Source organism: Lacerta agilis, chromosome 1, assembly GCF_009819535.1.
Source record: "Lacerta agilis isolate rLacAgi1 chromosome 1, rLacAgi1.pri, whole genome shotgun sequence".
In the NCBI taxonomy this organism is placed as follows: Eukaryota; Metazoa; Chordata; class Lepidosauria; order Squamata; family Lacertidae; genus Lacerta; species Lacerta agilis.
Window position 1 is genome coordinate 111,840,529 of NC_046312.1, and position 19,356 is coordinate 111,859,884.

General features: G+C 39.5%; 1 protein-coding gene across 7 annotated transcripts in view; it reads right to left on the reverse strand.

The window, feature by feature from the left end:
• The window catches only part of OSBPL6 (oxysterol binding protein like 6), a 93,192-nt gene that overhangs the window by 23,528 nt on the left and 50,308 nt on the right, over window positions 1-19,356 (reverse strand). For 3 of the 7 annotated variants that reach the window (XM_033167392.1, XM_033167384.1, XM_033167408.1), the window contains exons 5-13: window positions 19,271-19,324; window positions 18,533-18,646; window positions 18,283-18,453; window positions 17,460-17,592; window positions 15,408-15,511; window positions 14,745-14,831; window positions 11,672-11,746; window positions 4,922-5,087; window positions 3,602-3,732 (exon numbers count right to left, since the gene is read on the reverse strand). In XM_033167392.1, the coding sequence (XP_033023283.1) occupies window positions 3,602-3,732; window positions 4,922-5,087; window positions 11,672-11,746; window positions 14,745-14,831; window positions 15,408-15,511; window positions 17,460-17,592; window positions 18,283-18,453; window positions 18,533-18,646; window positions 19,271-19,324 (1,035 nt within the window). The remainder of the gene's footprint in view (window positions 1-3,601; window positions 3,733-4,921; window positions 5,088-11,671; window positions 11,747-14,744; window positions 14,832-15,407; window positions 15,512-17,459; window positions 17,593-18,282; window positions 18,454-18,532; window positions 18,647-19,270; window positions 19,325-19,356) is intronic. The other 4 variants (XM_033167400.1, XM_033167425.1, XM_033167417.1 and 1 more) reach the window with 2 other exon arrangements.

Genomic DNA, 19,356 nt, shown 5'->3' on the forward strand with positions numbered 1-19,356 from the left:
CTTTCTTTCTGAGACTTTTTCTAGTCAAAATTACCACCCAATGCCCAGCCTCTTTTCCACCGGAAAAGATATTAGGTTCCTACATTATTTTACATGGTGGGAAAGGAACATGGAGAAAGGATTATAAACCCCTCCTTTCTCCTCCAATCAAATGTACAGCTCATCCATAGTGACACTTCAGTGTTGTTGTTTTTAAGTGGAAACTGCTCCTACATCTCCTTGAGTTTGGCCCCAAGATTACAATCCCCCACACCTTTGCTTTGGAGTAAGCTACTTGGTGCGACTTACTGTCTAAATATGCATGGGACTGGGCTGCCAGAAAAGTAGACACACCTTTAGCCTTTCCTTGCTTTGTTAGATTCTATAAGACAATGAAAGAAGAAACCCTAGTTGTGTTTGCTTCAGGGGAACCTGATTATTTGGAAGACAAGCACCATTCACAGCAGATGGTTGTATGTTTCGCCATTGAAGCTGTTGTATTTGCTTCTGAATTCAATAAGCACGATTCAGCCTTTACATTTATTTAAGGCCACCCAACAAGACCAGTCCATCCTCTTGAATACTCTGTGCAGCTTGCACAGCATAAACAATGCTGTTAAGTTAATGGGTCATGCTTATAATCCTTTAGCATCTCAACACTAGACCACTGATACTGTCCATAGCATATCATTCCATATTACTGACATAAATGAAGACGTAATAGAGGAGCAGAAATAGTTTACACTTCCCGACTCATGTCATAACCTACAGCAGGCAATGGAGGAATCAGATGGGTATGAGGTTCAGGCTGTTTCGTCAGAAAGAGAACCTCTGGAGCATTGGTTTTCAACTGGTGGTTTGCCACAAGAGCACTACCAGCACACAAATGTACACTAAAAGTCGAAACAAAATAGAAAATTCTTTCCAGTAGCACCTTAGAGACCAACTGAGTTTGTTCTTGGTATGAGCTTTCGTGTGCATGCACACTTCTTCAGATACCACGAAAGCTCATACCAAGAACAAACTTAGTTGGTCTCTAAGGTGCTACTGGAAAGAATTTTCTATTTTGTTTCGACTATGGCAGACCAACACGGCTACCCACCTGTGACTGGTACACTAAAAGGTTATTAAGAAATGGGTCCCCAAATGCATGTTTGGATTAAAAGTGGATCCTGGGTCAGAAAAGGTTGAAAATACCTGCTCTAGAGAACCTAGCAATAAAACAGAGTTCTCTACCATGGTCTTAATCAGAGGATGACTCCTCTGCATACCATTTTTTTTCTCCAGTCATGCAGAAGTCAAATTCTGCAAAATAAGGCAAGAGCCCTTATTCAGCCAGATTCTCCAGGAAGGTGGAAGCTAGATCTGATCAGCTGGCACTAATTCCTTGAAGGGGTAACAGCTTTATCTCTGTAGCTGTCTTAGCAGCACCCCTAGGAACTGTCCTAGGAACTGTCCAAGGTCCTGTTCCTATCTGCTTTCTGCTTCGACTGGCCACTGCCTGCATCCCCTGCAGTCTAATGAAACTGGGCAAATAGTCAGCAACCCTTATGCAAACAGGCAGGAAGAAGCAAACAAAACAATTAATCAACTAAACTGCATTTGTTTGCTGAGAGATAAAAGAAAGTATTGCAACACTGAAAGTCAAAGCTCTGCAGGTTTGCGGCAAATGAGGTAAAGTATGCAAAATTTCCATATATTTAATATTTAATTTGATTATTTTAACAAGTCAGTCAGCATCAGCAGAAGATGTACCTCTTTAATTTAGACAGCACTACCCGTACTAATTTAAGTATTGCAACAGCAAAATATGGAGCAACAGCAGTGAGAAAGCAGGAAAAGGACTGGTGAGATTTTGGAAAGCAGTACTGGAGGTGCAAAGAAGCTGAGACTGCGAAAGACACGCACACACACACACATACACAGACTTGTAAGGAATGAACATTTCATGTGCTAACTGGAAGCTTCTTTTTCTAATCTGAGAGATTTTAAGTTCTACAGATAATAAGCTCCTCATAAGAAGAGAAGGCTAGAATTCTTGGGAATCCAGTGGATTCTACACTGGAAACAAAAATGCATGCTTTGCACAGTAAGTTCTTGGCTAAAGCACAATAAAAGGGGGGAAATGGTTTGGCCATTTCAAGATTTTAAATCAATTCTCATTATGAAAACTTTGCAAACACTACTACTATTAATTTGCACAGGACAGTGTCCCTGGTTCTTTAGAAACGAGTATACTGGCAGCTGTCCTCTCCAAAGAAAGTGCCACTTGTGCAGATAAAACAGAGACAGAAGACACAGAGACAGAAGACAAGAGAATAGAATCCAAATGGACTCAAGAATTAGCATATGATGCATACGATGAGCTGCTGTCTTCCCCCACTTGTTCTCTGCCTATCTTTTCCCAACGTAGAGAAAAAGATCTATTCTAGATACCGAAGGAAACCATAGAAAAAGAGGACAACTGAAGGAGACCATAGACTAAGCATGGCATCAGGTGACATAACAAGAAAAGGTGGCGACATTGCATGAAGCAGAACACTGCTGAGAGCAAGATGACCAGAACAGAGGTTAAACAACAGAATACCATTATCCTGGTTAATGAAACAGTTCATCTGATGCTGCAGTTCTCAGTTATACTCTAGTGCATAAATCCTTAGCTCAATGAAGCTTTATAGTGAAAGCAAACTGGGTAGAAGCGCAGTTCTTCAAAGACTGAATTGAGTTCTGTCTGGTCAGCTGATCTGAAAATTGTGCATTTATCTTGTGTGTTTGTGTATGGACAAAGCTGGATAAAGCTACCACAGCAGTCAATGAGATGGGCCTCACTTTCATTCATTGAGCATAATGCATAACTGGGGTGGGTGGATGTAGATTTTATTGTAAGATGAGGCAAGCTCAAAGATGGCAAGCATGCAAGATCCTGCTGCTCCAACATTAATATATCCAGTTTTGCTGAAATGAGAAGTAGAATAATACTTGGGGTCCCAAGACCATAAAGTTAGTCCTGATGCAGGCTCAATTCTACAGCTATAGACATGCAAGTGACGCAATAGAAGGAGCAAACAAATACTTGAAGATGAACTGAGCCTGAAGTGGGGAAAACAAGTTATCTTTTATTTGATTAAAGTTTTTCTAACAGAACCAGCACCCACAGACTATTTTCTTTCTGATTATGCAACACTGGACTCCTCAACCTGTATTATACCCTGTATTGAACAAAATAATTCAACATGTAACGTGATATTAATAGTGTACAATTTTGCATACTATCCCACGCTTTATTTCTATATTTATCTGGGATGTTGTTGTGTTTTTTTTTGTATTTTAAAAATATAAATGAAGAATTAAAAAAAACTAGTATCTGGACAAGAAGTTGCCTTTATCTGTATCTTCCTTCTTCCTCATAATCCCTAACCCCATTATGTTTGAAAGTATAGGGTAGATCAGGACAGGAATTCATCAGTATCGTCACATTTGATTTTTAGAGAGTTATCTGGCATTTGTGGAAAGCAATGCCACAAATGGCATTTACCAACTGCGGCAAACAACAGTTACAAATCACCGGTATTTCCAAAACCAACCATCTGAAAACGTAGCAAATATCCATGCAAGATCATACCTGCGAGAGGGATTGCCTGAGACACGTGATCTGTGTATTGTGTCCAGCGAAATCATGTTCTGAAACCATCTGCTTAAGCTTCTCCTTCTCTATCGCTATGCTGTTGAAGGCAGACTTCAGAAGAGAATGTACTGGGGAGAAAACAGAAACGTTTCTGATATACACCACAGGCCTCTGCACGCAATTTATGAAAAAATATGTATCAGCGAACATTTTGCACAGTGCAATTCCCAATGCTACAGAAACAAGATGAAGATTTTGCAGGGCCGAGCCTAACACTTATGAACTTCCATATGCCCTACTTTGGATAACCACGTATGAAAAAGAAGAAGAAGAGTTTGGATTTGATATCCCACTTTATCACTACCCGAAGGAGTCTCAAAGCGACTAACATTCTCCTTTCCCTTCCTCCCCCACAACAAACACTCTGTGAGGTGAGTGGGGCTGAGAGACTTCAGAGAAGTGTGACTAGCCCAAGGTCACCCAGCAGCTGCATGTGGAGGAGTGGAGATGCGAACCCGGTTCCCCAGATAACGAGTCTACCGCTCTTAACCACTACACCACACTGGCTCAAAAAGGCCATTAGCCATGGCTGGAGTTTTGTCCTTATGTACACAGTGGAGCCTACGGTGCTATTATTCCTCACAGAGTGCAGAATCAGTTTAGTCTATTTTTCTCTCATCAACTACGGCTACTTCTCAAATATTCAATGTATTTTCACACACCCTGCAAAATAGGGGGAACGGTAAGGATGAGCCACTCAGGTCAAGCGCATTTATATTCTGTTCTTTAAAGCATATCTCCATGCTACATGATTCCCCAAACTTCTTAAAGGCAGGCCATTTTTCCTGTCATTTATCACTGTGATAATTCAAAGGGTTTGGTGCAAAAATAATAATAATTAGGGGGTGTTTTAATTTTTAGACTCAAAGAGCCAACAACTTGTACATCTTTGGTTCAAATTCTAAAACGTGGCATAGCAAGTGTGTGCTGATCAGGTGGGAAAAAATTGCAAGCCATCACCTTGCAAACTTGCAAAATTCATACCCGTAGTGCAAGAAATCACTTCCTTGCAACTGCATCTGTGTGCAAAGGACGTCTGAGAAGCACAGCTAAAATAGCTGAAAAGTGAAACACAAGGGATCTCCCGAAATTTAACAGGATAAGAGAGAAACCTTCGGCAGCTGCACATTCAACTTGCTAGCTTCAGTTTATCCCACAAATCAAATAATAAACACACACAATGCTTTGGCCCAAAGCTAGCCTACTCTGTATCAAAGGTTATTTCCACTGAGATGCTGCTGTTAGGCATACAATTACCTTTCTGTGCCATGAGGCAAAACTCTTCTTGGAGTTTCAGGTAGTCCGTGGAGCTTTCCAGGGGGTCAGATGCATGGCTTGGAGAAGACTGAAATTCGATGTCTGCACAAAGGTTAGGATTGGATGAATGCAGGCGAACAGGAGACATCGTAGCGCTGAAAGGAACCTAAATTGGAAAGCAACAGATACAAGGGACTGTATCTTTCTTCCACAGAACACCTGGCACAGCACCGTAAGACTTTTCTCACTTTACCATAGTGCTTAATATTTATGAGTCGCGGCACTGTTGCCAAGAGGTATCTTTTTAATTTCCCTGAAATCAATGTTGGTGTGTTATAAGCATTAATTTATGAGGAATAGGATTTCAATTCAAACTTGCAGTTATAGCTTGTTAACATAAAAAAGGAACAGTGTTTTCTAAGTAATGCCAAACACAACCAACCATATATTCAGGGTGGGCCATTAAATAACTGAGCTTCAAGTGTCTTCCAGAACCATTCAGTGGAAATCAGAAAAGTGAAGGGAGGCATTTTAAGAGAGAAAACCTCACTAAATTTGTAGTCTGGCCTTCCAAACATGTATGAAGAATGTATTAGCAGCTACTGTGAAAAAGAAGAAGATTTTAACAGTACTATTTTCTCCAGCAAACTAAAAATATGGCTAAACATCACCAAAGAAGAACTATGAACAGATTTATGAAAGTGCTGGTACATCGGGAAATGGATATGTAATATATTGCATTAGTACATCTACAAATCACAAAATGTGAAGTTAGATGCATTGGATGCCTGTCTTTTAATGTAGAATGTCAATTTAATTTGTTGTATTTATCTACACATTGCACAAAAAGCCATTGTGTGCATACAAAGAACAGAGAGACAATCTTGAATCATGTCTTCAAGACACAATTTATTATACCACCTCCACTTTTCAGTCACTTCTAAGAAATACGTTTGTTTGTATATATATGTGTGTGTGTGTTTTCTCACATTGCTGTTTTTTGATTACACAGAATACATACAAACATATAAGCATCATGCACACATCTGCAGTGCTTTTTAAAAATAATATATAAACTATCCAATGATGACATGCAAGACAAAATGCATTCAGCCTTAGGTACATTCCGCAGCCCCACGTTCAACCATTTTTGTGAACGAACTTGCAACCCAATTCAGTACTTGAATATAAAGTCAAATGTTAAATTACATTTTTTGTCCAAATAGTTCATGTAATTTAAATGTCAATTTCTTGCGGGGGGGGGGGGTGTTTACAAAATATATTACATGCTTTTGAAAAATTCTCAACAGGACAGGCATAAAAAGTCATATTACTTTACATTTCAACAGACAATGTATTCATTGGCCCTAACCAGTGGGAACTTCTTAGAATACAATATTCTCCATTTCTGTCAGGAACCCGGACTTGCACAGTATATAAAGTTATAATTCATCAGTTGAAATGTATTTTTGAGAGATTATACATCCTATTCTGCCCACATACTTATGGCAGCTCTTCTACTGCTACCCAGTCTCTTAACATTGGCACTTTAAGTTAATACATTTCTTCCACTCAGCTATATGAAAAACACTAACTTTGAACCTGAGTTAAATTAAGACTGGGAAAAAATGGAATGCCCCTCCCCCCCTTTTTTGTTATTTAAACAACAATCAAAAGGAGTGTTTTCCTTTCCAAGGGGAACTTCCAGTATTACCACAGGCACATAAAAAAGGTAAAGGTAAAGGACCCCTGACAGCTAAGTCCAGTCGCAAACGACTCTGGGGTTGTGGTGCTCATCTAGCTTTACTGGCCAAGGGAGCCGACGTTTATCCGCAGACAGTTTTTCTGGGTCATGTGGCCAGCATGACTAAGCCGCTTCTGGCGAAACCAGAGCAGTGCACAGAAATGTCGTTTACCTTCTCGCCGGAGCGGTACCTATTTACTGGTATCTACTTGCATTATGGTGAGCTTTCGAACTGCTAGGTTGGCAGGAGCTGGGACTGAGCAACTGGAGCTCACCCCATTGTGGGGATTCGAACCGCCGACCTTCCGATCGGCAAGCCCTAGGCTCAGTGGTTTAGACCACAGCGCCACCCGTGTCCCCACCACAGGCACATAGTATCCTTGTATTACAATTAGATTTCATACTAAATTAAAATTCTCTCTTTAACAATCCCTTAGAATAGCCTTTTTTGGCAAACAAACTTTGATCTCAATTCTTGATCCACTTCCTTCAAGTTTGTAACTTTGCCCTTTTCAGATGAGATCCAACGTCATGCCAGAGGATGGGACATCCTATCCTCCACACTGCAGCCCAAATCTGCTCCAGAGGATCTCTAACCCTCTAGAACATATTTTGAGGGTGTGCGGAAAGGAAGAGGAAGTCTTGCTCGCACAAACAGAAGTCTGTTGCACAGGCAGGACAACACAATTGGATAGCACCTTTCATTAGGATTATTATGGCTGAAACCAACAGCAGCAACCTAGGAGCTGATCTAGCTATAAACTGTGAGGGAAAAAGCTCAAGGGAGAACCTAGACAGAGATAAACTAGGAAGGGAAATCTTAATCTACTTTCCGTCTTTTAAAGTGGCAGTTTCTGAAAGACCAACTCTATAAGCCAGTGTGCAAGGGAAGGCACTCATAAGATGGAAAGCTAAGGTCACAGAAGGTATGCTGTTCTCTCAAGGTGGCAGTGGGATCTGAGGAAGCGGCTGCCATCAATGCATGAACAACTCTGCTGAGAGTGGTGTGGGAAGGGACAAACATTGGGGAAGCTCATGCATTTGGTACCGGGGGGGGTGTCTATAAAAAGAAGGGCAAACAGAAATATTTCTGCTCCAAATGCAAGATTCTAATTTGTGTACACTGGCTGCCAATACCCAGGATGCAAAGGGGTGGTAGGAGGAGCCGTTGCAGGTCCTTCTGTAAAGGAAGCACTCGCTGCTAGTCAGCCATTTACTCCCCATGCTGAAAGAAACTTTGAAAGTGGCATTCTATGTTACTCAAGGATGTGTTGGTAGGATGAAAAACCAGGAAAGTTCCCATTTGTCAACAAAGCACATACACACATCTAAAAGGCACCTTAGACCCCAGCTAATGTACATGAATTTTAAAAAACGAATGAATGAAAATATTGGAACATCTGAAATGAACTTAATCACATGAGGGAGAGGCTATTGGTGCCTCGTTCTTATTTAATAATGATGGTCAATATGCAGGGGATATATAGATCGTTTTACCTCCAAGTGTTTAACAAAAAAGCAAAGCCCAAATACTACAGTAGTCATTCAGATTACCATAGTATCCCGCCTTCCAACCACGTGAGGCAGAGGCAAATGATTTTTTTTTGTATAGCATCTGGAAATTAGACCAAACATCTGGAATGAGGGTGTGGCTAGAGAGCATTACGCAATTGCTTTAAATTCGAGAGTTAATGTGGTAAATTGGGACTCAAAATAGTGGCCAAAAGATTTTGACAATTAAATTCAACACCAAATTTGGAAAGAAATACTTAAAAAAAGTATGTGAGAAATATACAATGCTGACAGTATTTCGACAATCAAATCTTGGCTTGTTAAGTTAACTTTAAACCATATCATGTTTCATTTGGAAACCATTCAGCATAGTTTCCCAGTCTGGACATAAAAAGAAGCTCTGGTTAACTGGGGCTTCCTGGCTTGTTTCTCAGCTCATGTGACATGCAGGAGTCTTAGTTTTAGATCTCAACTTGTTAAGCAAAGATTCAATCAACTGAATATAGACACTGTGAATCACAGGTGTGGCCCTACGGATGTTACTAAACTACAACTGCCATCAGCCCCAGCAAGCATGGCCAATGGTCAGGTATGATGGTAGTTATAATTCAACAACATCCGGAAGGCCAGTGGTTCACCACACCTGCTGTATGATGAGGAAGGCTGTTCTCAGCCTTATACTTTCAAGCTGAGGTGGGTAAAACCTTGGCTCCAGTAGGCCTGTAAAATACACAAATTATAATTTTAGGGTGCATACATATGTATGTGTGGTGTTAAGTGCATGCTTGAAATTCACAACATGGCTGCACCTTGCTCAGTTGCAGCACTGCCTTCCATAACAATCAACTATTCAGCTATCCTCCCCACACACACCCCCACCCCATCTCAAAGTGGATCCACTACAATTTTGTCATGCACAGCCATTATCTGCTCACCCAGGGGATACCTTAAAGCTACAGTTACCGCCTTAATCTCCCACTCCATATTACCTATCCTCCTAAAGAATGCTTCCCAGGTGTCCTGTTCAGCTCTGCTTCTGCCTCTACACTCCTTTTCTCATAATTTGTTTACCATCTTTCGCAAGCTCCATTTTCAGGTGGATGTTTACAGAGTTTTTGGCTTGGTGCAGTAGTCTGCTCTGATAATTTTTTTTTCATTTTTTTTTTTAAAGTAGCACGGTTGTACATTAATATGCACATTCATTCCTGAAAAGCTGATTCATCTCTACTATTAGCACTCCCCTCTAAATGACCACTGGTATGTGATTCTGGGCTCAACTGAAGTGCTGGTTGTTACCTATAAAGCCCTAAATTGGCCTGGTTACCTAAAAACCCACTTTCTATCCCACAAGATTGCCTGAAGCTTGATTTTTCTCATCAGAGGCTGTCCTCCAAGTCCTACTGCCAACGGAAGTTGCGTTTAGTGATTGGAGAAGGGACCTTTGTAGTTCTAATGCCATATATTGGGGGTGTTCTTCCCATGGAAACATTGCCTGAAGCCAACTCTTATATATTTCTGGCATCAGGCAGAGACATTTTTAATTTGTCCAGACATCCTAGCATATTCAATAGATGGTTTTAAGAGTTGGTTATGATTCAGTGTGGTTTATGGATTGAGTGTTGCTGGGGTGGTGGTGGTTATATCATTTTATTGTACTGGGCTATTCATTTATCTGAATGCTATCTTGGCATAGTATGCGAAGAGTGGGTGGTAAATTAAAATAAATGTGTTCCTCCCTTGAATATTAACATCACTTTCCGTCAACGTGCAATTTGGCTTGAGTGGCAATTTGTAATTTCAATGAAATATCAAGGACCTCTTGCTAGCCAACACTCAGGTATCCTCATTTCCTGACAATTCAGATTCATTGTGTCAACCTTATGCAATCATGTCACCATAGGCTGAAGTAAATACATCTACTTTCACTTGAACTACTGAATTAGGTGAACATTCTGCTATTCAAACTCTTCAAAGAAGCCAAATGATACACACTTTGATTTATTTACTTAATTTTTTCCTTCCACCGGAAATCTAACTGCTTTAAAATAAAATAAAAAACAAAATAAAATACAATTGGTGCGGCAGTAATATGACTTTTTGAGATTATGGAACATAAATAAAACTTATGCAATATAATATAGCATGATTGAATTTATTTATAGACCTGGTAACCACTGTACTTCTCTTCTGCTTTTTTGATTAAAACAGTCACTTAATAGAATTACAGTGCAAAGATTCTTCCAGTCTAAGAATCTTTACTCATAAGACCCTCTGAGTGTTTTTTTTAAAAAATACTTACTCTCAAATAATGAACATTAGAACCTTAAACATATACAATCACTTTCCTAATTATACTGCATAGTATAAGCATATGTCATACTTTGATATTTTTATTATTGTTGGTTTGTTATTTTATTCCTTTTAGAAATATTTGCAGTCAGCCATTTTGGACACCTCCATATGGAGTCAGAAAGCTGGTTATCGATTTTATTCTAAATAAGTATAAATAAGTATACTAACAGGATAAAGCTCTGACATCACTTAGCATGGCTTCTTGTGTATCATTTCTCTGCCAAAGTCCATCCTTTTTTTATATACACGGTGGCTCCTGTTATGCATATTTTATTTCTTTGATTATTTCTACCCCACCTTTTGATCCAGAAGTGTCCCCCAAGATAGCTTAAGTAAAATAACCAAATAGAATTTAATTAAAGCTCTTATTTCCTCTTGCACACTGCATTGATATGGGGCAGCCATTTCCCTCAAACCCCAGATTCTCATTGGCTGCCCCTATCCTCCCTCTCTCACTCTGCTAAGGACAACAAATTTGGGAGGTCAATTGTCTCGTTGGTTATTTCTCGCTCTTTCTCCACACCTAGATGCTAAAGGACAGTGGCTGGATGGTCATTAATCTCAGCATATAGAGAAAAGCATGTGCAAACAGGGTAAAACACAGTTATTGGTATGCTGTTGTTTTTTAGAGTTCTCTTGAGTAAAAGCTCCAAAAATAACCACACCATGAAAAAGCAGCGGCAAGACTGCTTTTAATCAACGGTGAAGACACACTGCCAGGGAGAACTCCTTTTCATTCTTTTGCACGTAGCAAAGTGCACCATGCAGACAAAAACAAAACAACCCAAAACTCAGGGAGCGGTGTCCAAAATGGCTGCACACTAAACATACAGCTAAACATACACATTTTAAGCTGGAATCATTTAGACCTAAAAGAGCTTAAGTTCGGCTAGATTTTGTACATTGTTTGGTTTTTTTCCTTTTTACTTGGTTGCACTGTAAACATGCACAAGTTAGACGGTTTGTGAGCCCACAAACACTTAAAAGAAGAAGAAGAAGAAGAAGTGACACAGCTTAGCCTCCCAACCTCACCCTTCCCATGCTCCCCGGAGTGCCATGAGCGCCACCAGCACATCTACATCCATGTCTGCAGCTTCCCATCTTTAAAGCTTCTATGCGCCTTGACTGTTAAATCCACTCACTGTTGTAGCCACTGCATCTGCTAGTCTCTGGCGACGCCGTGGGGTACTGAACTGGCCTTTCAGTGCTGTCCCTTCCTGACAGTGAACGGGAAAAGAACAGGGAAGCAGAAAGAAGGGGGAAAAGGATGATAGGAACTCAGGAAAGACGGTCAGAGAAAAAGAGGAGGACATTCTTCCAACTGTTTTACCTCTACAGAGGGCCAATCTGCAGTGCAACTGAAGAAAAACTGAGGAAAAGGGAGTCACCAAGTTGCTCCGCTATGTGTACCTCATCCCCAGTTAGCCCCATGATAAGCTGCACAGAGTAGGTTTCTAACTCAGTTCATCACAGACTGACTGACAATTAGAAGGCACGGTGAAGCCACTGAACAAACCGTCGCAGCACCACTTACCCAGCTGCTATAATGTGACAATTCTTCTTTTGCAAACACAAGGAAAGTAATTGGTCCTAATAGTAAGAAGCAGAAAACCTTTTGGCATCAAATAGTGTGGTCTAAATCCAGCACAGAGCGATGCTTCCTTAAGGCCATTGCAATCACTTTGTGTTGAATTTAGGGCCTATGCTTTTCTTATTCACACACGTGCAAGATACATTAAGAATAATTGGCTATTTAAAAGTTCTTGGTGGCATTTTATAGTTGTGAACTACAACAGCATGTCCATAATGTATGCATGTTATTTGGCATGCAAATAAAAAAAAAAACCCAGGAGGCTATGGGATGAAAAAAAACGACAAAAATCCAAAATTTGGATACGGTTCAATTACATTACACAATGTAGCGGAAATTACCCAGAATGTTTTTCTCTCAGCATGCAGGTCTACTAGACGTTGTAAGCTAACTAAAGGTGTTTGGGAACTAAGTATTTCTCTGCATAAAACTTTATGCCACCTGAGATTGCAATCTGTTCTGGATTGCATGCTACAAGTTTTACCCAGATAGGCTATTCAACATTCAACTCTTCACTTCTGTGTTGTTGTTGTTTGAATGATCAACCTATTAATTAATTAATTCATTCATTCATTCCAACATATTGTGCATTATTCCCAAAACAATGTCAAGGATGGCAGACAAGCGCTTATTTAAATCACTGTCTGCAGGCTGTACTTTCCAAAAGAAGTGAGTGATTTATAACAGCCCTTCAACATGTCATTTAAAAGCCAAGTGGCACTCTAGAGTAAGCAGTTTCACAAGGGTACAACCAACTGTTTTTTTAAAAAACCCACAACATTTCAAGTGGTTTTCTTGAAGGCAACCACACAACTATATATATCCACGGGCAACTGAAGATGGGGGACAAAGTATGTACTACAACTCCCACCTCTGCTGGGAAGCTCTGAAAACCTTCCCTATTTCAGGCTTGCTCAGGGCTTTGTATGAGATAGTCTTTTCTCAGTCCAGGAGGAGGGAGCAAATCTTAGGCATGCCAAAACCTCCTGATCCTCCTAGCTTTACTTTGTCAAGTTGTCCCTCAATTAAAAGAAGTGAACAGACAGGAGTCCTGGGATATCCCAGGTACAGGTAAAGCTGATAATGTGCAGGATCAGGTAGTCCCTTTTATCCAAGAACAGGGCAGGAAGAAGAGGCGAGAGCATGCAAGAGCCACAGACTCATTCACTCTCTCCTGGGTTCAGAAGTTCAGATTAACTAGGTTCTCAATTATAACCAGGAGCTTCTCTTTCGATTCTTGTGAGCCATACATGAGAAACAGAACACCACATGTAACAGAGAGCAATATGTTCACAGGCTGAATATACCAATATGGTTTTTTTCCACGTGGCTTTCCAATGCCTTTGCTTTCCTCCCTCTCTTTAAGGCTAAACAGGCCTTCAAATTAATTTCATTCAACATGAAAACAAGCATTAGCAAGTCAGAATGGTCCCGTGAAGCTGTTAACATAGGACTTGGAGCAGAGATAAGGAAATTTAAAATTGGCTGCAAGCTTTTCTGACCAATCTGCACTTCTTTCAAATTATCAGTGTTCCTTCTTTGAGAGAGAGAGAGAGAGAGAGGAGAGAGAGGAGAGAGAGAGAGAGAGAGAGAGAGAGAGAGAGAATATTTTAAAACTCTAGCAGCATGTGAATCTCACAAGGATCTAGTAAGAACTAATGAAAACTACGAACTACGAATTCTGTTAAAAAAATGGCACTATTGCAACTTTACAACATGGAAAATGCAGTTTTGAAATCTTACAGCACCTCTTCTTCTTATAAACTCTTGTGTTCTTATCTTTTCTGGTTACATTGGAAAGCAATGAACCAGACTATTGACTGCCTGTGCAAAACTCTGTGTCATAACTTCTAAAGCAATCCAGGAGTTTGTGGGTCATTTGCACACACCTCTGGATTAAAGCCTCTAGGTGAGAAAATTATTTGAAAAGGAAGGGTGGTCAGAAGGCAGACTGACCAGCTTCTGGTGCTTTAGACCTGAGGTGGGGATTTTGTTGGAGGATGGAAAATGTAGTCCGGTAACATATGGAGGGTGGCAGGTTCCCCACCGTTGCTTTAGAGTTTCTGAGACTTTGGAACATTCTCTGGAAATTTCCTCTCAATGAGTCACTCTTTCATTACAGCCCAGAGAAAGGGGGGGGGGGGGAGAGAGAGAGAGAGAGAGAGAGAGAGAGAGAGAGAGAGAGAGAGAGAGAAAGAAAGAAAGAAAGAAAGAAAGAAAGAAAGAAAGAAAGAAAGAAAGAAAGAAACTGGCTGTCTTTTAAAAGAATAAAGTCTGGTAAAATTGAACACTTAATTCAACCAACATGGACCCTCCACTGCAAAAAAGAACTAAAATAAAAAAACAGAAACACACTGCATCTAGTTAGCACTTCAGACAACAGATGTTACTACCAATGACACAGAAAAAAATGTAAAGAACAGCACAGAAACAAGCACAGATTGTTTGAGGGTGCTACATTACTCAAAAAGCTTGATTTGTCAAGTGTACCCTTTCGTTAAATCACTGGTTTCTTCTTCCAGAAAATATTTCAAGAAGAACTTTCAAGAATGAAAAGGCTTCAACAATTCAGAGGCATCTTTTATCTAAAACTGTGGCGAAAATTGAAAACATGGACTCGGTACCTGAAGCTGTATTTTAGCATCTTTGCTGACACTTTTTGTTCTCCATCTTCTTGTGACACGCTTGTCTTTCTTATCTACACAATTAGCCTACATCGTGAAATAGTTAAAAGCAACAAAGCATTGTGTTAAAAGCTCATACAACCAACTGACAGAGACAATACTAGAAAAGTTAGTAACAAGAATCTTGACATTAGTTTCCAGCAAATAAAAATATGGTAAGAATGCTAACCAAGGCTCTCCATAAAAAGCAAACAATGTGTTATTTTAAAACAAATGTAAAAGCAAACTAACTTTGGAATACAACTCTAAAGTTATTTACTTTAGCCTTTTCTGCCTAAATTCAGTGAAAGTATCCTTGCTTCCATATGACACTCAGTAATGCGAAACAAAAACAAACAACTGAATATTAAATTACTGGAACAAAGTATCTTATGGAACAAAGGTTATGAAAAATTGTATTGGTTGCAGTATCTACAATCCTCACAGAACTGGAATATAGCAACGAGTTATTCTGCCCATGCTTGGAGTTATTCTGCCCATGCTTTCATAATTGACTAGAGAGTTTCTAAACTTTGCAGGCTGACAACTGGTTTCCTCTAGGAACCATGTTTTCTGTAACAAAACACATCATTTTTTTAAATTTGGGTTTCAAAACTTACTTACCTGCATATCCGTGAAATTTGGAGCTGACTGAGTCCTCTGAAGTATTTCTAAGTTTTGAAGAATTTTACTGAGCTCCACAAGGTTTGATTGGCAGTGCGCAAGGTCTGACACAAATTATATTCAAAAAAGTACATTAGTTACTTTGGTCAAGATTTTATTTCTTCTGTGGTATCTCATACCTTCAATAGGATTAGATTATCAGTATAGTAGCACGAACACACAGTTGGGTGTTTGTGTGTGTGTGTGTGTGTGTGTGTGTAAAACTTTTATGTGTATATACAGATGAAACTCGAAAAATTAGAGTATCGTGGAAAGGTTCATTTCTTTCAGTAATTCAACTTAAAAGGTGAAACTAATATATGAGATAGACTCATGACATGCAAAGCAAGATATGTCAAAAGCCTTTATTTGTTATAATTGTGATGATTATGGCGCACAACTTATGAGAACCCCAACTTAACAATTTCAACTTTGGGGTTTTCATCAGCTGTATGCCATAATCATCACAATTATAACAAACAAAGGCTTGACATATCTCGCTTTGCATGTCATGAGTCTATCTCATATATTAAACTCCAGTAGCTAATGAAAACAATAGCTTACATAAATGGACTTTTCCACGATGTTCTAATTTTTCAAGTTTCACCTGTATATAGAACTTTTAGCTACACTTTCCATAGGTATAAAAAGTTATGCCCTAAATGAGGGACTCAACATACAATTCCTGCACTCTTTTAATCTTCTTAATCCAGGAACAGTCAACATGCTGCTCTCCAGATAATGAACTATAAATCCCACCAGAGCGACCCTTCATTTCATAGGGTATACACTGAGTAAAAGTTACTTGAATACAACCCAATATGCTGGATGTAAATAATTAGGCAAAAGAAAGCTAAAAGCACATTTCTCGCCAATTCCTTTTAATTATTGTGCAGGATTTTGGTTGGGCTAGGCAATTCCTCCCCTCCCCCCCAATCTTGATTAGCTGTTTTATAAAGATCAGCAGTTCCAATATGCTGCCATAATGGCCAGCAAGTAGCCATACCTCTGCCATGACTCATCTTCATCAGATAAAAAGCACTCAGAATATTGGTTGGTTAAATCTCCATTTTCTGTTAACTGTCAACTTATTGAGTATTGTAAGGGGGACGGGAATATGTGTTATCGTCCCTGAAGCTGCTGTGACATCTTGGTTAGTGGAATCCAGCCTCAGATCAGCTTAGTAGCCAAGGGAACATGTCCTGCACTATGGGCTCAAGAAGTTAGCTATCCGTTATCTATTCTAGACCAAACTTTGGGTCCCCAGCTGTTGTTGAACAACAACTCCCATCAGTCCTGAGCACAGGTCTTTGTTACCTAGGGATGATGGCAGTTGTAGTCCAACAACAGCTGGGGACCCAAGTTTGAGAAACACTGGCTAGACGAGGCACCTCCCAACTCAGCCCTCCAGCTGTTTTGGGACTACAATTCCCACCATCCCTGACCACTGGTCCTGTTAGCTAGGGATGGTGGGAGTTGCAGTCCCAAAACAGCTGGAGGGCCGGGTTTGGGGGTACCTGGGCTAGAACATTCGCAGCATGTCATAAAAACTACAGATATAACATTAAAAACTAATCAGGAACCCTCATGGAAAAAAAGTTCCCAGATAACCTTGACACAAACTAGACGGATTTAGAAAAAGGCTAGTGCAAACAGCGTTAACCTCCATTTTTAACCTGAAAGCCACCATAGGCAGGATTCGTTGTGACCAGAAGTACCAACAGATTGCCCTGAGATAGTACCCCTTATTTATTTATTTTATTGTAGTATAATAATAATAATAATAATAATAATAATAATAATAATAATAATAATAATTTATTGGTTATTAAATTCACGTGCTGCCCTTCATCCGAAAAGCACAGAGTGGTTTACAACATAAAAACACAAAATACGTAGTAAATCCACCCAATGACTGTAGATAGGGAAATATGAATACTACATGGGAACTATCAATTATCCAGAATCTGAGTACCTATAAATGGAAGGAAAGAAGCTTGACTAGAGACTGACCTTCTGCACACCTGTCCATCTCCTCGGAGTCTTGCAACCAAGCAACTACTTTACTTTGGCCAGTGGTACACGTTGCAGGGAGGCTGTTGCTGCAGGTGATGGATGGCTGCCATGGGAAATTATTCTGTGCGACCTAAAAAAAAAACCCCAAAGAATTGTATTACTGTACTGAATACCGGGAGAAAAATGGCCTGTGTTAAAATCAAACCATCAGACAAGAAACAAATATCCCGTTTGAAAGGAGGCATGTATGAATTCAGCACCTTAGCCCAGTAGCTCACAAACTCACCACTGCCACCACGGTCTATTTGAAAATTGATGGTGGTCTTGGTTTTTCTGCCTGTTGTAACAATTGTAATGCCCTGTGCTGGGTGCTACATTGTTTTTAATTGTATTTTTATTGTGTCCTTTATTTCTTATAATGTATTTTATTGTAATACAATTTGCATTCCATAGAATTAAAACTGCAATACAATAAAATACAATGTACGGAACGAAATAATCAATAAAAATACAATTAAAAATGATTATGAATATCAAATGTGCATGCCGCAAACCACCTGACTCAGGCTTGCGGTTCACTGGCGGACCACAGTTTGGGAGCCCCTTCTCTAGTCCAAATAAAACATCAATGACAAGCAGTTCAGCAGAAGTGGTAAAAGCAGGGAGTATTTGGTTATTCAGCTTCCTCTTCACTTCACTAGTGCTATCAATAATGGCAAACATTTCCTAATGGACGACAACCGTTAGAAAATGTGGGGGGTTATTAAACAAGTATTATGAACATCAAGATGGAGATCTTCAGATCAGGGACGTTTTGTACCTTGGCCTCCAGGGCAGCAACATTAGCAGCTGGTGAAGATTCAGTAGTTGACGCTGAAGGGAATATGTGGAATCCGGCATCTCGTGGTGATCGTACAATCTCGTTCTGACGGTATAACCTGTGGTGGCGCAGCCTTGATACCCAAGCATCAAACGAGTCCTGGGATTTTACCTAGTGAGAACGGGGAGCTCAGTAATAGTATATTGACTGTTTCAAATTGGAAAGAAAACTAATGGGAGGCATTCCTTACTTTCAAATGGTAAATATGCTCTTCAGTGTCAAGGTCTATCCTCCGAGCTTTCTTTTTAATCGACATAACTGATAAGCCAACATCTATGCTCCCGTGAACCTTTCCTTTCTGAGTCTGAAAAATAAAAATGAAGAGAAAACATTGCCAGTGAGCTGGGAAAAACAAGGTCATTTATTTATTTATTTATATACCACTAAATCATTCATTCATATATATATATGTGTGTGTGTGTGTGTGTGTGTGTGTGTGTGGCTTACAACGTTAAAAAAAGATAAAAACCATACAATAAAATTCATGGTGCCCAATGAAATATGTTATTTACTAGGTCAGAAACATCAAAAAATATTTTTAGATGTGCAGAGGCAAAGAAAGTTGGGGAAGGGTGGGGAGAAAATGAAAACATCATTTTTCTGGAAAGGGCACCATGGAGATAGGAATGCATTGCCCTTTGATTTCCTAATAAACACATTCTCCATGGCTAATTCTAAAAGAGGCTGCATTTCATATGCTACATTAACATATACTGTATTAGAATCTCTGCTTGCCATAGACTACACGCTAAAAGCTGCAGAAAATTAAATTAAATGATATAACTAAATAGTCCTTCTCCAAACAAAACATTCTTCTTTTCTCCTTTCTTTCTGAATCAATCATCATCAAAGGAAATATTAATTATAATACTAGATTTTCATAATATTATAATATTACCTTTTAAAAAAATGCTCTAGTATTACTTACATCAATTGGCGACTTGGAATATTTCAACATTCCGTTATCCAGGACAAAAAAGCGCTACAGGGGAAAAAAACAATTTGTAAGAGGTC